This window comes from Bubalus kerabau, chromosome 4 (assembly GCF_029407905.1).
Source record: "Bubalus kerabau isolate K-KA32 ecotype Philippines breed swamp buffalo chromosome 4, PCC_UOA_SB_1v2, whole genome shotgun sequence".
NCBI classification, from domain to species: domain Eukaryota; kingdom Metazoa; phylum Chordata; class Mammalia; order Artiodactyla; family Bovidae; genus Bubalus; species Bubalus kerabau.
Window position 1 is genome coordinate 36,158,417 of NC_073627.1, and position 21,487 is coordinate 36,179,903.

Genomic DNA, 21,487 nt, shown 5'->3' on the forward strand with positions numbered 1-21,487 from the left:
TCGATTATATAGTAAGGCATAAGTACTTCTTGGGATCAGGGTGATACTTTGGCCAATTGGATATTGAATTGTCTTGTTTTGAAATGAACCCTTTTGGATTATGTCTGTCCTCATAAAATCTGAACTGTTATGGTATAGTAGTTTTATCCACCAAACTGCCACTAACACTATAAGAGATTGCTTTAATATGTATTGATTTCTGAATAACTGAAAAATCATGAAAGGTGGCTGCATGCAAATTGCATGTCTGTTGCTTTCCTGTATGTAAACAATCAGCAGATATAATGAAGAAAAAGACCTCCACTTCCAACTGCAAAAAACGGATGAAATACCTAAGAATAAATTTGAGAAAAAAAGGGCAAGATTTAGTTGAAGACAGCTTTACAGCGCTACTGTAAAAAATAAAAGACTTGAAGAAATGTAAAAATGTGCCTTGTTCTTGGGTGAGAAAATTCAGCATTATAAGGGTGTAAATCTTCCCCAAATTTATCTTGAAATAGAACATACTTGTTTAAAAACTATTCATAGGAATTTTAAGGGGTAGAGGAAGACTAGGTGACCTGCTTCTAAAACTAATTTGAAAAATAAATTAATAACGCATAGATAGTAAAATTCTGAAAAAGAAATGAAAAGAGGATACTAAGAGATATAAAACATAAAGCTGTAGAACTTCAGATTTGATATGAATATACATAATAGAAAAATGTTTTAGATACTAAAAATGCAGAATTATTTAGTGAGCATTATTTATCATGGGAAAAGAATGGAAAAGGCCTAACTGTCCACCATTAGGAGATTTATGTTCCCCACAGGAGGTTTATTTGATTAATTATGACATATATCTATGAAGTAGAGAATTGTGCACCCATTGTAAAGAATGGGGTGGCTTTATAGTACAGACCCCAAGATACTTTGTTAAGCTTAAAAAGCCGAGGTAGCACACACATTTATGAGTGCGCAGACTTTCTGGAAAGATTGCAGAAAATAGGTGACAGTGGTTGATTAGAGTGATCAAGCGGGTGATCAGAGTGAGACTTCTCAGTGCAACTCTCTGTACATTTCAAATTTTATACCAGGCATTAACCAATTTAAAAACAAATAATTTAAAAATATTTTTAGTAGCTTAAATATGGAAGGCAAGTAGACCTTTATTCAACAAAAATACCATCATACATGGTAGCTCAGGCTGAGTAGAGCACTAAGTAGAGCCCGTGATCTTAAGGCAGAGAAAAATCCATTCACATAAACATCACCACTATCAGGCGCTCTGCAAATGCTGATGCGGTTCACCAGAAATACAGCATTGAACAAGGCAGACGCTGCCCCGCCCTCCTAGCATGAGCTCATTCTGAAACACTGAGTGCAGCACCTCCCAGGGAAGATTGGAATGGCTTTTTCAGACCATAAGTCTATTCCTTGGGGATTGATTAAACCTTCTGTAATTGAAGATCACTTTTTATAATGAAAGAGGTTATTTATGGCCCCATGGTACTTGTGTGTACAGCATGGAGGCAGAAAAAAAGGCTGAGTACTTCTCACAGAACACAGTTGCTTTAAGAAAATTACCCCTGGTACTTCATCCTTTCATTTTCGTCCCATCAACAGCACTGTGGAGAAATGGGCAGAGTTCACACAGAGGAAAACTGAAATGTCTGTAACAGATGAAAATTTTTTTTTTTTTAATTTTTTTCCTAACTCATTCTGGAGCTACTGGCCTAAGTAAGGAGCAGAGGGGACAGGACGGCAGCCCATCTGTTCTCCAGACCCGCAAAGTGCTCAGAGATGCGCTTGCCTCCTTGGCCTCTGACCTTCCCGAGTCTTTTTTCATTTTTCTCACTTTCTCATTTATTCATTTCTCTTCATTAACCATTTACTAGTAAAAATGGTTTTATTTGTAGATAATCAGTTACAGTAACTGACGTACTCCTTTCCCTATTTGGAACCAATCTGTAGGGAAAGGAGTATGTCAGCTACTGTAACAACAGACTGGTTCCAAGTAGGGAAAGGAGTACATCACCCTGCTTATTTAACGTATATGCAGAGTACATCATGAGAAATGCTGGGCTGGATGAAGCACAAGCTGGAATCAAGATTGCCAGGAGAAATACCAATAACTTCAGATATGCAGATGACACCACCCTTATGCTAGAAAGTGAAGAACTAAAGAGCCTCTTGGTGAAAGTGAAAGAGAGTGAAAAAGTTGGCTTAAAGCTCTACATTCAGAAAACTAAGATCATGGCATCTGGTCCCATCACTTGATGGCAAATAGATGGGGAAACAGTGACAGACTTTATTTTGGGGGGCTCCAAAATCACTGCAGGTGGTGACTGCAGCCATGAAATTAGAAGACTTTTGCTCCTTGGAAGAAAAGCTATGACCAACCTAGACAGCATATTAAAAAGCAGAGACATTATTTTGCCAACAGGTCTGGCTAGTCAAGGCTATGGTTTTTCCAGTCATGTATGGATGTGAGAGTTTGACCATAAAGAAAGCTGAGCACCAAAGAATTGATGCTTTTGAACTGTGGTGTTGGAGAAGACTCTTGAGAGTCTCTTGGACAGCAAGGAGATCCAACCAGTCCATCTTAAAGGAGATCAGTCCTGAATATTCATTGGAAGGACTGATGCTGAAGCTGAAACTCCAATACTTTGGCCACCTGATGCAAAGAACTGACTCGTTTGAAAAGACCCTGATACTGGGAAAGATTGAAAGCAGGAGGAGAAGGGGACAACAGTGGATGAGATGGTTGGATGGCATCACCGACTCTATGGACATGAGTTTGAGTAAACGCCGGGAGTTGGTGATGGACAGGGAGGCCTGGCATGCTGCAGTCCATGGGGTCGCAGAGTCGGACACAATTGGGCGGCTGAACTGAACTGAGTTACAATAGCAGACTGAATTTATCATGTTCTCATTTTAGCTTCTCAGTAACATGATCTGGGGGCGGGGCTTGTGCGTAGATTAAGAGAGCTCCTCATCAGTCTAGGGTAGTTGAGACCTGGTTAATAACTCCTCGAGAACATTTGAGAACAAGCTGACTGGTCCTCTCTTCCTCCCCCTCCTCTCCTTCTCCCCCGCCCCACTTCCGCAGCTGAACTCATTCGAGCAACTGTGCATCAACTATACCAACGAGAAGCTGCAGCAGCTCTTCAACCACACCATGTTCATCCTGGAGCAGGAGGAGTATCAGCGCGAGGGCATCGAGTGGAACTTCATTGACTTTGGCCTCGACCTGCAGCCCTGCATTGACCTCATCGAGAGACCTGTAAGACCCTCTCCTGCCGGCCAGCTCTCCACCCGGGTTCAGGCGGTGCCTTGAGCTTTTCTTCCCATAAACTGAGACAGAAATGTTCCTGTCTCAGCGTGAAGATAATTTTCTGATCTAAGTTTACTAGGATGCTTTGATGAAATACCCATTTAAAAAGTGAAGAGCCTGCAAGTAACACCCTTCTCGAGCTGTCTTTTCTCTCAGTCGTGTACTGTCCTCTCGTGGGTGTGGGGCTCAGCCAGGCACATGTCCAAGACTTATCGGTTCCATGTCTAGCTATGAATTAGGTGGGTCATGCAGATCCATTTTGGGGGATCACTGAAGCTTATCCTCATAAGTACAAAGGTGCTCTTTTACAATGTATGAGTTTATAATCGTAAAACATTTAACAATAACATGTAGAATGATACGGGATTATGATTCGTTTGAGGAGCCTTTCAGAATGTAGAGTGAGGGCAGTATTTTCTGGAAAGAAAATATCAAACAATGACTCTGGGGGGGCACCTGCCAGACTGTCATCTGTCCTGATCTCTCGTAACCCAGCCTCTGGCCAGCTTCTTCTGAAACTCTGACCAGGAGGCAAAACATCTTCTCCCAAACAACTCTTTGGAAATCCTCAATTAAAAGGAAAAGTGATAACAGAGATCTTGACACTAAAGGATGAAATCGGAAAAATAAAAAGGAGACAAAATTATGGATCTTCTGAGTCATGCTGTCTTGGAGTCTTTTAGAAAAGATTAAATTATATTTGGACTCCTCTTTCAGAATTTAGAAATATTTTCATTGAAAGAGTAAAAATGTAAAAATTATGGCAGAAAGATGTGTGTTTCACCTACCTTAGTCCAGAACTTCATTTCTCAAGGTTGTCGTGAGTGGGTAAAATCAAGTTAAATGCCTCTCTGGCCCATCTCTTCTGTAGGATCCCTACTAAACCTGCTTGCCAAAAAAAAAAAAACCTGCTTGCCTTTGATTATAGTGTTCTTTCAGCATCTCTGAACCCTGCAAATTCTTTTAGATAGAGGAGCCAGGAACTAGACAGCCGGGGAGTGAGGGTCTTAGTCCTGGGCTTTCAGCTGCTTCTACCTGCTCCTGTTCTGTTAACCTCAGCCTTTCTCTGACCACGTTATGACATTTCAATCATGTTTAACTAGGACCTCCAGTTACTTTTTTTTTTTTTTTAATGTTTATTTATTTGGCTGTATCAGGTCTTTCGTTGCCGCACACGGGATCTTTGTTGCGCCATGCCAGATCTTTCCTTATGGCGCACAGATTCTCTAGTTGTAACACACAGGCTTCAGTAGCTGTGGCTTAGATGCTGCACAGCATGTGAGATCTTAGTTCCCTGACCAGGGATCAAACCCATGTCCTCTACATTGCAAGGAGTATACATAACCACTGGACCACTAGAGACGTCCTTCCAGTTACTTTTTAATCATCTGTACAGAGTTAGCTCTTCTCTAATAAATACAAAGGGCCTGTGAGTTGAGGAAAACTGGTAGGGATTTATCCCAAATGCTGATTTCATCGTGGTACCCTAGAATTGGTCTGTTCAGTCTTGGATCAGAAGCTTGCCATGTTTGCAGTGTGGCAGTAAGCCATGACCCCAAACCTCTCTAGCATAGGCCGTCACTGTCGTAATATTTCGTTTAGCTTTCAGGTATACGCCCACTTGCTTCCCAAAAAAGGAAGTCCTTCCATTGGTTTTTGACCTTCCAGAATAGCACGCTCCGGACATTTTTTTATTTGAGACAGAGTTCACTACCCTAAAATTTTTTCTGAAGTACAAAACTCAGTGAGCTTCAGCATAGCGTTGTGCAACCATTAGCACTGTCTAATCCCACAACATTTTCATCATCCCAGAAAGAAGCTTGGTACGTTTGGCGGTCATGCCCGTTCCCTCCTCAGCACCCCAGGCGCTAGTCTACTTTCTGTCTTTGTGTCTCTCAGGCTTTTTTCAGTGAGTGAGTTGAGGGAAATAACACAGGCTCTCAACACAAACCTAAAAAGTAATTGATAAATTATATCATCACCTTCCATATATTCTACTTAACTGTAGTTTTAAATATTTCACAAGGTGTGAAATGCTCATTTAATCATCACTTAAACAGAAATCTTAAATTGACCTGGATAGGATATAAAATGTCTGAAGCAGGTTGTGGAGGGTTTATTGAATATAAAGACTAAGTTTCTCTATACCTTCCGTTTCCTTTCTGGTGTCTCTTATTTGCTACTTCCATTTGAGATCTCAGCATTTGCGTTACAGTTATAGTTTGGCAGTACCTGTTATCCTCGAAGTTTGCTTTCCATAGATATTCATGAAACTCTAATTGTTTTGGAAGTTAAACTGCCAAACCCAGTGGAAAACATCCTTACACGTGCAGTGATGTGCAAACTATGTCAGTTCTTCTTGCCTCTGTTATCAGGCTAACCCTCCTGGCGTGCTGGCCCTTCTGGATGAAGAGTGCTGGTTCCCTAAAGCCACAGATAAGACCTTTGTTGAAAAGCTCGTTCAAGAGCAAGGGTCCCACTCCAAGTTTCAGAAACCACGTCAATTGAAAGACAAAGCTGATTTTTGCATTATCCATTATGCAGGGAAGGTAAGAGTGAAAGAATTCCATTAAAAGTACCATGCTTGAAATTTTGCTACCTTTCGTGAGGGTTGTAACAAATGTGCTGGCATACGTTTATAAACCCTTAGATACAGTGCCTACTGCAAATGCGTCGCCTTTGGGACCACTCATTGTTTGGACTGTTCCGTGAATTTTGGAGGGGGAGAGGTGGGGGTGAAGCGGGGAGAGAGGTGATTATTGCACGGCCAAGCAGTGAGAATGGGCAGCTCATGCTTAAAATCCCCAGGCTCCCCAGTGCTTTGGGAGGAAGGTTTTGAGGCTGAAGGCTGCAGGATATGTGACTTCCTTTTGATTGGTTGCTGGGGAGGGAACAGGGTGGTGCTCCAGGCACCCTGGGTTCAGCCTGAAGTTGCCATCTTCTGCCTGGCAGAGGTTCTGTGAATGTTTGGGGTTAAGGCTGAACATGTTTTTCTTGCTTTTGTTTTTCCCCCTCTTGCCGCCTTTGGCTCTGGTCCGGCAGGTGGACTACAAGGCAGATGAGTGGCTGATGAAGAACATGGACCCCCTGAATGACAACGTGGCCACCCTCCTGCACCAGTCCTCTGACAGATTCGTGGCAGAGCTTTGGAAGGATGGTAAGAATGTGCTCGTGTTTGTCATCGAGCTTGACTGGAATCTTTTACAGTTAAGGCTTATGTACGGTTCTTTTACATAGAGATGTGTGTATATTTTCTTACTTTAAAGCTCTTTAATTTCCCTAGAGCAGGGCTGCCGTTGTGTCGGATTTTACCCACTTTAAGGAAACTTGAGTAACAAGATCTGCCTTCTTGGTCAGATGCTGTGGGAACATTCTAGTAGCACAGCCATAAGACCTGCACGTTTGCCTCAGGCCTGGTCCCCACACAGTCGTAACCCAGGGGTGTTGGGATGCAGAACCCTGGAAGCCTCTGCATTCTCAGACCATCTGCATATAGGTCAGTTGTCTTTATCGCCACCAGTCCTCAGGTGGCGGTTTCAGTGGCTTTATCGTAGACCAGAGGAGCAAAGCACCTGTGTCCATGTTTGTAGTGGGACCAGCGTTTTCTGAGCTTAGCTGTCTACATGTTTCATCCTGGTTGTTCCCCCCACTTCACTTGGCCTCAGGTCATGAGGACCTTAGCTTCGAGTCTGTCCCTGCCTAGGCTGTGACCCTGACCCCAGGCCTGTCAGCTCACTTCTGCTTTTTCTGTAGCATCTCAAGACCTCGTCACCTAGGTGTCTCTGCACAGGTAGCGAGAAAGAAACCCAGAAGGCAGAGGGCTTAGGGCCATCAGGGCAAAGAGAAAGAAAAGAATGACCACAGAGACAGTGAGCTGGGGATGATGACCATGTCAAAGACCGTCTAGTCAGGTCACTTAGGTCAGCTCCAGCAAGTGCGGGGGTGGGCACAGCGCATGTGCTCCAGCACGAGTCCTGGAGAGAGACTGTGGCTGTGAGACTGCACAGGCAGGGACTAGGGGAAAGGTGCGGTTTCCAGCAGGTGAAACAAGCTTTTCATCACTGTCCCTCTGGGTGGACATCTGCACGTGGCCACTGCTGCTCGCTGTCGCTGGCAGTAACTTGGTTCACCAAGGCAGCCTTTGAGGTCTGAGGAGAGGGCAGGACCCCAAGGTGGCGTCCACAGTGCCCATGCAGCAGAGGGACTCTCGGCCCTGTGCTCTGGGAAGTATGAGAGTGGGTCTGAGCTGTGAGTCTAGAGTGGAAAAGGGGACCCTGAGATCTGGTGGCCACTGGGTCCACAGGGCAAGGAAGACCACACAAGTCAGTGGGAAACATCCCAAGAAGAGGAGGCAAAAATGACTGACGCTGCTTGGCAGGAATGTAGTGTTCAGTCAGGAATGGATTGTTGTGCTGCCCTGGGCAGTGTGGGGCCCCCCAGCTTCGCTCAGGTCTCAGAGCAAAGCGGGTGAGACATGTGGATGACTGCTGAGTGTTGGTGACCCCTGAGATGATTGTCACATGCAGAATGGAGGGGGCCTGCCTTGTTCCTGGGGTGCTAAGGTCAGATGTCACGAAGGAGGAGGCAGTCTTTCTTGTCCTCGAAAAATAATAATTTGTTGAAAAAACAAAGCCAGTGTCTCCTGAGCACGTGCTAAGGGCCTGGCAGTCTCCCAGCATCACTAGTGAGCATTTACATCCTGATCGGGCCGTAACCACAGAGTAACAAAGTTTACCTGAACTCATGTCGGGGTGGGTGGTGTTTTTAGAAGTGATGTTTGTGTGGGCAAAGGGGTTGTTGAGCCAGTGGAAGGAATGATCACAGTGAAGAAGTGGAAAATCCCAGCTCAGGGTAAGAATCCCATTGAGGCTTTAGGGCAGGGCTGGGACCAGAAGGTGGAGCGAATTTTGCAGGAAATGAGAATGGTGACAGAGGAGGCTGGACCACAGAGAAACCCTCTGGCCAGTACCATGGATTTGCCTTCATGAACTGAATGGCATCAGTAGGCTTGTAGGTCAGGGTAGGAACACAGTGTGAACTTGAAGAAGCAAAGCGGGCAGTGGCTTGTCGGATGGATTGGGGTGAAAGACCACAGAAGCAAGGAGTTCAGAGCAAGGTGACCGAGGACAAAAGCAGTGGGCATGGAAGAGCAAAGCCTAGGAGAAAAGGAACAGAGGAAACTAGTGGTCTACCGTTAAAGTCTCAAAAGTGGGTTTTCTCTCTTCGTTTTGAATGAGAAGAGAAGCAGGTGTTTGGGGAATCATGGCAGGAGGTCCTGGGCTCGACCAAAAGCAGTTTGGTGGGAATCACCTGCTGAGTCCCTGACCCGTTCACTCGTCCAGCCTCAAGCTAAGTTCCAGGATCATCCGCAGTCAGGCGGATCCCAGAACCATGAAAGACTTGTTCTGCGCCCGCCCAGGGCTTTCCCAGGACACACTCAGAAGCGGGAGCGGGACGGAGGGGCCTCTGCCTTGGCTTCTTCCTTCCCAGCTCCTCCTCAGCCCCACCCTCCCCGTCCAGGTACAGAAGGGCCTTTGTCCGCACCAGGTCAGAAGTCTCAGGAATGAGAGATCTGGTGGAGGAGGGAGGGGGAGGTTGCAGTTGCCGTGAAGATGTGACACGTATCCATGTCGCAGGTACAGGGAGGACCCTGTCTGGAGAGCCTTTACCTGTCTGTTTATGCTTTCCCGAATGAGCTGTAGAGAGGTTTTTCACTTGATGACAGAAACTCTGAAAGGCATGAGGCCTGCAGGGCCCTCCTGTCCTGCCCGGGCCCTGTCCAGCTGTCCTCAGCTGTTTGCGCTACTCTCCCGGGGCCTCACCCTTCTCCACAGGCAGCTCGGGAGCACATGTCGCCACTTCGGTCTGAACAGGCCAAGTGGACTCCTACCCCGAGCGTGCCCTGGCTGTGCCAGTGTCTGCTCCAGAGTCATCCTGCGTGTTTGCTGCTCTTAGCGGGAGGTCTTGCCATCCGTCAGCTCAGGTGCAGTCACTTGGTGTAATCCGAGTGACAGATTCTCGAAGGTGACCCACCGTTGGGTGGGGCGGGGGCGGGGCAAGCAGAACCGGATGCCAGGCTTCCCCGATTGCGAGGACTTCGTGTTTTATGTGTGAGCTCAGCGGCAGGCCCAGGAGTTTGAAAAGGGTTGTAGGGTGGAGAATTCATCTTGTTCACTCTAGATGTAGGGATGTCTTGGGAGAAGAAGAGCTTCTGGGAAAAAAATAGTCCTGGAAAAAAACGTAAAAATAGTTGCATATTTTTATAGCCATGTCAGTACAAAAGCAGAAAATGACAAGTTGACTGAATGTTTGAGGATATGATGGGTGAGTGTAGTTTGCCTGCAAAGATGCAATACCTTGAGTATAAAACACTCGTGTTAAAATAGACTTTGTGTCAGAGTTTTCTCCAGGCCAGATCAGGAGAATTCAGATTTATTGGTGGCAGCCCTGCCCTAGAGACTCATAGTGCCCAACTTTTTGCTAAAAGATGTCATGGAATCTCTTAGCAGCTACACGTGATTTCTTACTACTTGTAGGGGCTAACATACAGGGGGAAAAGACCTAAAAATTACATTTTCCTGTAAATGTGCCTCCTGAGATATTTTCATCAGTAATGGTATGATCAATAAGTATCGTCTTAGTTATTATTTGACTGTTACTTTAACATTTTATACAACAGAATTTTGTTTTCCATAATGGTAGTTACTATTTGTATTTGAAGTAAAGTATATTTCCAAAATCTGAATTGGAAATAAAATTACAGAACAGTGTATTTTTAATAGTAAATGCCCCCTTTTTCAGAGTAATCTAACTTACTATTAGTTTTGTCCTGATTTGTTAATAATTTGCAAGACAATATTATAAAAGACAATGCACATGGTATCTTGTTGCTCTTAAATTTCATCCTGCATTTACATGGGGGTAACCATTTGCCTTTGATACGTTGTATAATGCTCACACCTGGAGCTGGGAGTGGTTCAGCTGTATTCATTTATTTTGTAAAGAACTTTGTCCAGATGTGCAAATTCTGAAACAGTAATGTTTGCATGGGGTCTGCCCTGGAGGAGCTACTTCTGTAGCCCGATTGCAAAGTTGACTTGTGATGTCAAATGTCTCTCACACTAACTGAAGTGTTTGTGTATCTGCCCTTCTGTCCTCCTGTTTTTGCTGTTTCTCTGCTTTAGAGATTCAGAATATTCAGAGAGCTTCTTTCTATGACAGTGTTTCTGGTCTTCATGAGCCACCAGGTGAATGGATAAAGCCTGTAGGTCTTCCAGACACAAAGGGTTTCAACCCAGAGGAGGCACTTGCGGGGGGCTGGCAGGGGGGCTGGAAGGGTGGGGGGGTGGTTTCTGGGTTTCTGTTTTTGTTTTGCTCATAGACCTGCATGAACCTTCATTTCATGCTCAGTTTTATTATCCTTAAAGGCAACTGTTTGAGCGCATAAACAATTCAATCGCTACTGCCTACACATCGCTTCTTATTTTATGCGTAGCCCAAAGCACCGCATAGCAAAAGGTCTGTGCCCACCTTTTCCAGTAGTGCCATCTGATACCCAGTCCTCTAAGGGAATTGTTAGGGCTTGATGTGCCAAATAATATGTCCCTTGTCTTTGAGTTACCTTTAGATTTTCAACTCTAAGGAACTCCAAGGAGGAATTTTTTTTTTTCTTTTTCAAGTCATTAACATTTTGTGAACAATTAATTGCATAATTATCTCATGTTTGTTGGACTCATCATTATGCCTTTTAATTGGAATTGATGTGCATATCTGGCTACTTGGCGTTTTCTTTTGAACTGACCAGGTACTACCTGTCAATACAAGGCTAGATTTATGCACATTGAGACAAAGAGTGGAGTGTTAGAACCTGTACCTTGAACCTGAAGTTGAGTATTAGACATTTGAGCCTAAAGGTTTGAGTCCATAGCCCTGTTTAAAATACAGCCCAACCTATAGATCAACTGTACTTTAAAAATAAATAAAGAGAAAGAATACAGCCTAAACATGGCAAAGGCTAATGTAAATGAAGATCATGTAACCTACTTGTTTAGTGAAACTGTCAAGTGAAAATTCAGATAAAGCCAAATTCATATTATAAAATTTCCTTCATGATTTTGGAACATAATGCTGAGATCCAAATCCATCTCAAAAGGTTTTAAAAAATATGTTAAAACAAACATGCCCATTTTAACCCAAGATTCCTGCTGTCAGTTCTAGATCACCTACTGTGAAAAAAATAGGTTGCAAGTGAGGGTGTGGGAGGGAGGAATAGATGATGCCGAAGATTGCTCCGTGAGCTGGGATGGCTGCCCACAGGAGACGCCTGCACAGTAGGTCGTCTTTGGCCTTGGGGGTGGGGGTGGGGGGAGCTGGTACTGATGGAGCTGAGGAAGCGAAGAGGGAGTCAGGAGGCGGTTTGATGCTTGTGGTCTGCCTGAGACTTGTGCTGTGATAAAAGGTCAGCGGTCGAACTTTTGGACTTGCTCCCAAAGCAGAGTGCCCTCTTTAAATTCATTCCTCTACCTCTTGGGTTTCTAGTTTAAGAGACTTCCAGCCTGCGGGCCCTTGTTGCCCACTGTCACTCCCCTGCTCCTGGCACCAAGGGGGCACACCATGAAGTCACAGAGGGAGGGGCTGGGTGGGCGCAACAGCCTCGCCCAGCCTCCCGCCACAGCCTTTCCCTCTCCCGCAGCACAGAGGCTCTTTCCTGTGCGGCTGTGATCTTTGGGGTCTGTGGACCAGGTGCTTTCCATACCTGCAGGATAGGGTCCGTGGCTACCCTGGATGACAGCATTCCCACAGGGGGCCAGCTCACCCCTCCCCCGCTGCTGGCCTTGTAACTGGAAACATGCCTGGTCCAGCTCTCTTGTGAGGTGGCCCCTGGTTGAGTCACTCCGCTGACCTGAGTATCAGGGTCTCAGTCTCTCCTCCTGATGAGCCTTCCATCCACCATGGCTCCATGTGGTCTTGAAGCTATGTGTTATATTTCTACAGCAAAAATGTTCTCCTTAACATCTGCTTATGGAATCAAAGCCCAAGGAGGGGTAACAGGCTTTCAATGAAAATACCGGCATTAGTATTCTCAGTGATTTCTCTGGAGACATGAGAGGGATCCTAGGCATGGAATCATGATGGCCTTTGACGCGCTGAGGTGGCGGCACCTCTGAATGAGAGGACACGTGCTCACACGGGCCCTGTGCCTCGAAGTACAGTCGGGACATTAGGAAGACGCCACCGGAAGAACATGCAGGTCTTTGAGGTTAAAAATGAGAGATGGGTAAAGAGAGGTTTCCAAAACCATCAAAAAACAAGCACGGGGAGAATGGAACAGAATTCCTGGAGGCAGAATAAGGAGGTCATGCAAGTTTCTGCTGTAAACCAAAGATCTGTATTTTCTTCCAAATAATTTGAAAGTCTAGACTCCTGGGATAAACCGGTAATGGAGGATGCAATGAATTAGCTAAACAGTTTCCTAACCCTCAGAGTTGTAGGTGGGATTTTTTTTTTTTTTTTTTTTAAACTTTACATAATTGTATAGTTTTGCCAGACATCAAAATGAATGGCAGGGTTTTTAAACTAAAAGGCCTGTGATGACAGGGGCGGCTGTCCATGGCTTTGGTCTTGATCCTGTGTCAGGGGACACTTGTGTGTAGTCTGCCCTGACGCTAGTTGACACCTACCACTTCCTTTACGGGGTAGTAAGGACCATCAACAGGAACAGCCATGCAGGAGACACTGGCGAGGAGAGGGGCTCCCTGTGCCCAGACTGGCTTCTGCAGGGACAGAAAGTACAGATGGGACAGTAAAGGAGACAGATTCAAGGTCAGCTCAACACTGGTGCTTGGGAGAAGCAAGGTTGCATTCTCCTTAAATCACATGCTCCCTGTCAACCTCCAGGCTTCCTGGAATTCTTATAAGTACTCTAGAACATTTAAGAGATTGGTTCTACAACCCAGTTAGGTAACCGTTATAAATTTGTTACTACTATATAATAGGGGGTACACTGGAGATAGTCTGCTCAATGTTAAGGTTGTTTCTGGAAATGCACAGTACTTAAATGTTTGTTTCAGAACCCTTTTTTGGGGCCATGCTGCATGGCATGTGGGATCTTATTTCCCCAACCCGTGCCCCCTGCAGTGGAATCATGGACTTTTAATCACTGGACCAACAGGCAAGTCCCTCAGAATCTTGACTTAGTAATGCTTTCGTGTACCTCACAGTAGAACTGTCTTAGTCGGTGTGAATGAGCGCTGAGGGCCTCTCTCGGGTAGGAGTGTGAGATAGAGTTCCCGCTCATCAAGGCTGGGTGTTAAAGTTAACCTTAAAATAGGTTTCTACTCCCCTTTTTGATTTCCAGCTCTATTAACTAGAGAGAATTTCTGAAGAACTGGCTTAACTGTGTCAAGTGCTGTTAGATCACTAGTATTTTGTCCCATGCACAGATTTAAAGAACACAAACATCTGTCTCCTGAGACTGTCTGCTAGAAGAAGAGCCAGTTAAGCATTCTGGCCCCACACGATGCCATTCCTTATGTAAAACTATTGATGGCAGTTTTATGAGATGGGTGATTACAGCTGCATTTTTTTTTTCTCTTAAACTGTGTGTATACCCTTAAGGTCCCAGGTGCGTGGAGCTCATCTCATTTCTGACTGTCCACATGGAGTTTGTTAATAAATGAAGTGTTGATGTGAAATACTTTGAACTCTTTACAGGCTACCAGGCAACCAAGTAATGAATTGCAGTGCCCACCAGCACCCTAACCGGCCTTGCCTGGCCCCTCAGATAGAAGAGCAGCAGGAGAAACAAAGCCACTCTTTACCCTGAAGCCCTGGGCTGGGGCTGTGAGACGCTTTGAGGTTTTAGTAGCAATATTAGGTCTTGGGAGAAGCAGTGCTGCTCTTCTCGGGGAACTGCTAGGATCTTGTCTGCATTTTCCTGATTGCTGCTGTAATTTTTAACAAGAAAATATTTTTTTAAATAGAGGTTTTTCTTCGTCTTGGTTTTTTGAGTTAAACTGTATGAGTAATGGGGCCCTGATTATTTAATGAAGTTCCCACAGTGTTTCTGTTTTACCTACAAGATAATTTTGCTCAGTGGTAGAAACTAACCCCAAGTTTAAGTTTTTCAATTAAAAAACCTGAAAGTCTAAAGCATTAATTTTTTAAAACTGTTGTATATTTAGCTTGGACTTACCCCTATTAGAGTTAAATTTGAAAATCAGGTTCTTTTTTTTTTATTATTAAAAAAAAACAAAATTGTCCTTCCTTGGAACTGCCTCATGGGTCCCTGCAGACCAGTACGGCTGAATCCCCAGAGTTCACGCGGTGCTTCTTCTCTTATTGTGGGCATGACTCGTTCCTGTGGATCATTTTGTGTTCATTCAGTGGATATTTGTTTAAAAAAATTACTGTGCACCAGGGACCCTACTCAGGCCAACATCGGGCAGTGGGATGGGCAGAAGAAGCTGTCTGAGCTGGTGATCAGAGGGGCCCCAGGACACTGGGGATCAGCTCTCAGGACCCCTTGTGTGTTCAGTGCTGGAGAGACGTCCCCAGAAGCTCAGTCCAGTGGAAATATCCATGGAACAGAGGGGAAGGTTTGTCCCAGAGTATGGGGTCTGTGATTGGAAGGTTAGGGGAGGGAGTGGCCTGTTTAGTCTGGAGGTAGGTGGATGTTGGAGCCTAAAAAGAGGTGGCGGGAAAGGAATGGAGACCTAAAAGCCATTATGAGTTTGCTGGGAACCCCTGCGTGGGGGCGGGGTTCCTTGGCTCCATTGCACAGAGAAACAAACTGAGGCTTGGAGAAGCTGGGTGACTTAACCCAAGATCACACAGCTTGTGGCTGGCAGGAGTTTGTCTGGGTGGAGTTCCTCATCCTTGCACTCTCCCACTGGGGCTACTTAGACCGTGTCCTACAGGCTATAGGAGAAATAGGATTTTAAGTCTAGAAACAAGTAGCTTGTTTAGTTTTAGAAATATCTGTTAATCATGACACTGGAACTAAAGGTATGAGTGGAAAGCACAGTGTGGCTGCAGGGGTGGGAGGATGAAACGGGAGGAAGGAGCCAGGAAGGGTGTCGTCACACAGACCAGGGCAAAGACTCTGGTGGTCTGTCTTGAGGTTCCCATAAATCAGAGGCTGGACATGGGAGGGGCGTTGACGCTGACTCTGGGTTTCTGGCTGGAGTCACCAGTGGCCACGTCTGCCCAGGAGGAGAGACAGGGAGCATCTGCTTCAGTTCAGGACTTGGACCTCAGCTCCCCTCTTCTGCCAGCCCCTTCTCCTCCCTCTTGACCAGCTCCTCCTTGCTCCAGCTCCTTGGGGCTTGTCTGGCACCCCCATCTCTGTTCATTCACCCTTTAAGGGGCTCATCCAGCCCTGTAACTTTAAACCCTACCTGAAAGTCGGCACCTCCCAAACCTGCCTTCTCTCCCTCAGACCTACTTGCCTAGCAGCAGACGGCAATGTTCCGCTGTCCACTCAACATCTCCACCTCAGTGTCTCACGGGCACCCAGACTTACATAGAGCTTGGGTCTGTCTCCCCTCCCACAGAACCCCTTTCTCTCATCATCTTTCCCATGGTACCACCAGCCACTTACCCACTCAAGCCCAGATCCCAGGAATTCTTGCCCTGGCCCTCTACCTGATTCTCCATGTCAAGTTCATCCTAAGAGCAAGTCAATTCTCCCACAAAAGTACATCTGGAATCCTCTTCCTCTTCCATCTCCTCCGTGATCTCACAAGTTCAGGCTACCATCATGTCTCTTAGAGCCTGGACTTCGACATGGGTCCCTGTCATCTTGCTGATCCCTTCCCAGTCCACCCTCTTACTGTGGGCATGTCTTCGCCTCCCGGCTCCTGAACAAGCATCTTGTTCTTTTCTTTTGATGCATTTCTCACTAGTTATAGTTCTGAAATCATTTAATTTGTACCACATTTATTTGCTAACATATGTGTATCAAGCAGGTTATGTGCCAGACATTGTACTAGGTTAGAGGGAGGTGATACTGAGGAAAAACAGATGTTGAGAGACTCTTTGTGACCTGGTAGACAGAAGAGTATAGGTGTTTGGTGACTGGTGCTGGGTAGTCAGGTATAGGAGTTCAAGGCATAAATGAGATGCCCAGGAGGAGACTGAGGCTTGAGGAAGGCAGAAGGTCAAGTGCGCTTGTGTCCTGCCTTAGTGTAAAAAGGATTTCAGGTGAGCTGAGTTTGGGCCCCTAGTGAGCATCGTGAGATACAGAAGGAAGCAGCAGTCAGGTCATCAAGGAGCGCATAGTAGTTAGAGAGGTGGGTAGAGGGCCAGCAAACAGTGGGGTTCACAGTTCACAAAGAAGCCAGGTGTGGAGACTCTAGAATGCTGCTGTGATGGTCAGCAGGGGTTTTAAATGGACCAGGGTCAAGTGAGATAAGCCCTGGACTGGGGTTGTATAAGGATGGGAAGGAGGGAGGCCTGGAAGCCAGCTGGCTGCACAGAGAGAAGAGGAAGGGTGAGGAGTGAGTGGCACGTGTGGGGCCCGCCCTAGAGAGAGGCTCAAGGAGACGAAGCAGGAGGTCACACAAGTTCATTGTCCCGGCGTGTGCAGGCACCACCCAGCCTTCCCGCGCCTTCCACAGCAGGCCTGCGTGACTTGGGCACACTTCACATGGTGCCAGGTCCCTGCATGCTCTCTGCCCTGGAGAACACATGAAAGAAACGGGACCGACAAGGTCAAAGAGTGGTGATGAGGCTAGTGCAACTGTTATTTTGATTTTTTTTTCAAAATACTATTTCAGTTGAGTGTTTTATTCTTTCATTAGATGCTTTTAAATGAGAGCATATTAGGCACCAAGCATTTGGCCGGCAGCTGGTCCACTTGCTGCGCTCTTGCGTGTGAGCTTGTCACTTGAAGCAGTGGGTCTACATGGACAGTGGACGCTGACGGCTGCTTTCATAAAGAGCATCGTGTCTGAGTGGTTTAGCCCTCGTTGAACTCAGCTCAGGCACTGATTCTTTCCAGAACAGCCTTCCAATGTTGCATTCTGGCCCTTTCATGCATGTCCTGGTGCTTTGAAGAGAGAGCTGAAGCTTACTCATCCCTGAAAATCTGAGCTGATTTGCTGTAACCTTCCTGCGTTTGTTGGCTTTTCTCATTGGCAATCAAACAACCAATAAGAAATGACTCTGGCCCCTTAATTGGAGCATATTCACTCAGTGGATTTGCTTTGTACAGTCATAAGTTTTAATGTACAGTTTTTAGAAGCCATTTCCTATTTTGAGATTTACAGTGCCAGTTTGTATTAGCAATGCCAGCCAATGACCTTTCATTTACCAAATAATTGTATATGTAACAGGCAGATGTTATCAGAGACAGTGAGTTCCTGACACTAGCGCAGCGGAAGGCACCTGCTGGTATGTGGTACAAAGCACTACCGTATCCTCCCTGGAAGTGTGTGGCTGTTAGTTCACGGCTTGTGCAGTGTCTAAATATGCTGACTGCCTTACCTCTATGGCATCTCCTATCATCTGTCCCACAAAGCTTGTGCTGCTGCACTTTCACTCTGTCTTTTCTTTCCCTGCTAAAGAGTTAGGTCTGACTTCTTTTCCCTTGTCTCTCTTTATTTCCACCAGTGGACCGGATCGTGGGTCTGGATCAGGTCACGGGGATGACGGAGACGGCATTCGGCTCCGCCTATAAAACCAAGAAAGGCATGTTCCGCACCGTCGGGCAGCTCTACAAAGAATCGCTCACCAAGCTGATGGCGACGCTCCGGAACACCAACCCGAACTTCGTGCGCTGCATCATCCCGAATCACGAGAAGCGGGTATGTGTTTCAGAGCAGGTGCTGCCACTGGAGACGGATCTGGGCCAGCTCACAGAGATGAGGCTCTGAAACTGTCGTCTGCTTGATTAGGCTGGGAAACTGGACCCACACCTGGTGCTGGATCAGCTACGCTGCAATGGTGTCCTGGAAGGGATCCGCATCTGCCGCCAGGGCTTCCCCAACCGGATCGTTTTCCAGGAATTCAGACAGAGGTATTGCTCATCTTGACCTGTGCTTACCTGAATATCCAACAGTGTGATGATGAGGAAAAACTTTTCCTTGTTCCCCAGAGAGTCTCTTGTTTTCTTTTCACAAAGGAAGGGGGTCGTCGTCATCATTACCTTTCTCGTTGGTCAGTAACATCGACTGCCTGCTTTGCAGAGGGGCAGGGTGCTGATAACTTCTGTGGGTGCAGCACAGACAGCTCCTGTCCTCGGGGTGCTGAAGCAGTTGTGAGGAAACACTGAGAGCTGAGAACATACAGTTCCCTCATTCAGACAGTTCTACCTGGGATTTAAACTAATGTTTTTTTTAATATATGAATAATGTATGTTCCTTTTAGGAAATGTTTTAAGCATGTAAAAGGTAAATAAGAATTACTCAGGTGTGACTCCTGAAAGTGTTTTGGGATGTTTCTGTCTTTCTTCAATGAATGTATCTGTTTATGTGTATGGATGTGTGTTTTCATGCTGTGCACGCCCATCAGTGTGTACTACAGTCCTTTTACTAAAGTAGAATAGGAATAGGAGAGATCAGAAAAGGAGAACTAAGAAAAAGACAAGAGAGAAGATCAGGTGAGGTAGAAATGGATAAAAACATATGATGGGCTGCAGTTATTTTAAGAGTCTGTTAATGTGATTTTGTTAAAAGGTCTGGTTTGCCTTTTTTCTCTTGGAGATCAGGTTTCCAAGTATGATAGCATTTGTTGTTCCATAAAATAAACAGGACTGTAGGTCAAAGAGTAGCCTTTCCTCCCACTGTTCCAGAGAGAAACCAGTTGAAAATGTGTTCCAGTCCTTACAGGTGTTCAGGGAAACCCTTATCGTGGCCCCACTATATGATAAATGGGCTGGCAGCGTTTCACTACCAGCCATTTACCAGGAGAAAAGGAAACACAGTAACCGGCTTCCAGAAAACTGTTCACGTAGCCAGGATTCGTCTTTTAATACAGTCATTGTCTGAGACTGGGACTTCCCTGATGGTCCAGTGGCTAAGACTCCATGCTCTCAATGCAGAGGACTCAGGTTCGATCCCAGGTCAGGGAACTAGATCCCACGTACTGCAAGAAAGAGAATCCACATGCCGCAACTAAGACCCAGTGCAGCCAAATAAATATTGAAAACATACATATATATAGTCACTGTCTTTGTACTAACATTTTCTTGGAGAGTAACCCACACACACTAAATGGGCCTTGAGTGTGCGGGTCAGTGAGCGTCTGTGCTCCCAGCCCAGCACTGTTCTGCGTCACCCCAGTACTTCCTCATGTTCTAAACAGAGGCCTCTGAATGTTGCTCTCACAGCTTTTCCTGTTATCTGGTAAGTGCCTACAAGCTGACAGTGACTGAACATGCAGAGTCAGATTCTCCTTGCATCTTAAGGATGTGGATATTTTATAGGAAATGAAAAACAAAAACAGAAGGTTTTTTCATCACCATGTTTTTGATTCTTCTCTGCCACAACTACTTAAATATGGTCTCTGACCTGGGAATTCACTGCATTTTTCACTTTGCCACTTTTAAGAAGTAGAAACTAGATCTGCAGAAAACCTCCGACCATCAGCTGGTCATTTCTTTACTCTTAATTTGACACAATTGCCCATCATATTATTGCCTCTTAGAGAAAGCAGAACTCATCATTAGTAGGTGAACATTTCCACAGATTTTGACAAAAGGCTTTTTGGCTGCTTTTCTTACAGATACGAGATCCTCACTCCAAATGCTATCCCTAAGGGTTTCATGGATGGCAAACAGGCTTGTGAACGAATGGTGAGCCCTTCTGGATTTTTCTGGTTCGAGGACTGTTGATGCAATCTTTCCTATAGCAAAAATAATAAGCAGACACTTTCTCTTTTAGATCCGGGCTTTAGAATTGGACCCAAACTTGTACAGAATTGGACAGAGCAAGATATTTTTCAGAGCTGGAGTCTTGGCACACTTAGAGGAAGAACGAGATTTAAAAATTACTGACATCATTATCTTCTTCCAGGCTGTTTGCAGGGGTTATTTAGCCAGAAAGTGAGTAGAAAATCATGAACTAAATGCTTGAAGTGTGTGCTTGTGCTGAGATGTGTTTTGTACTAGAAATAATACAAAGGCATGTGAGACGTGAGGTCCCTGTCCTCGGGGTCTGAGAGGCAAGTAAGCAGATAACACATTCTAAATAAGGACATAAATAGTGGGCTGAGAGAGACAGTGCAGGGTCGGGTCCTGCTCAGTCCAGGTCCTCCACAAAGGCTTCTCTGAGCCTTGGCCTGTGAATGAGAGGCATCAACGTGATGACCTCCAGGAGGGAAGAGAAAGAGTACCTTAGAGATAGGAATGTTTCTCCTGTGACAGATCCAGAAAGAAAAGAGTAACAGAGGAGTGATGAGCACGGCACAGGGAAGGGGGAGTAGAGCCTTGTTCAGACCGACACGGACACACACGTGTATGGAGGTAGTTGGCAGGGGATGTTTGGACCGCATCTGTGAACCAAGTGCCAGGTCCTGTGACACATGCCGAGGTCAGCTGAGCAGGCCAGTGATCCAGCGGGGATGTGATCACATCCCTGACCGCCAGCCCAGCCCTCCTGGATCATTTGCCTCTAGTAAGTCTCCATGACAACAGCTGTCTAACACAGTTCTCTTATTTGCCATAGACTGGATATGTCCCTCAAATTCCTAGGTTGGAATCTAATCCCCAGAGGGATAGTGTTTGTGGCGGAGGGGTGGTGCTTAGGGGTGATGAGTGCATGAAGGTAGGGCCCTCATGAATGGGATTAGTGCCCTTGTGAGTGAGACCCCAGAGAGCTTCCTTCCCCCTCCACCATGTGAGGTGACAGCGAGAAGACAGCTCTTGGTGAGGAAGTGGGTCCTCACACAGGGAATCTGCCAGGACCACGGCGTGGCCTTCAGCCTCCAGACCTGGGAGAGGTGACTGTCATTGTTAATCAGCAGGACAAAAACACAAACAGGGTTTCTTGAACCAGTTTTCCCTCCTCTTCTTCAGGGCCTTCGCCAAAAAGCAGCAGCAGCTGAGTGCCCTGAAGGTGCTGCAGCGCAACTGTGCCGCCTACCTGAAGCTGCGGCACTGGCAGTGGTGGCGCGTCTTCACCAAGGTGGGCACCTGGCTCCCCGGACGGCAGGTGGGCCCGGGAGCCCCGG

The 21,487-nt window shown here is 46.0% G+C and overlaps 1 protein-coding gene across 4 annotated transcripts in view; it reads left to right on the plus strand.

Moving 5' to 3' along the window:
* MYH10 (myosin heavy chain 10) overlaps positions 1-21,487 on the plus strand; it is a 119,880-nt gene that overhangs the window by 72,751 nt on the left and 25,642 nt on the right. For all 4 annotated transcript variants that reach the window (XR_008713072.1, XM_055576566.1, XM_055576567.1 and 1 more), the window contains 8 exons: positions 3,092-3,265; positions 5,692-5,865; positions 6,359-6,473; positions 17,930-18,123; positions 18,214-18,335; positions 20,042-20,111; positions 20,200-20,360; positions 21,333-21,441. Coding sequence is in view for 3 of the 4 variants with exons in the window: in XM_055576566.1 (XP_055432541.1) it covers positions 3,092-3,265; positions 5,692-5,865; positions 6,359-6,473; positions 17,930-18,123; positions 18,214-18,335; positions 20,042-20,111; positions 20,200-20,360; positions 21,333-21,441 (1,119 nt within the window). In the remaining variant the exon portion in view is untranslated. The remainder of the gene's footprint in view (positions 1-3,091; positions 3,266-5,691; positions 5,866-6,358; positions 6,474-17,929; positions 18,124-18,213; positions 18,336-20,041; positions 20,112-20,199; positions 20,361-21,332; positions 21,442-21,487) is intronic.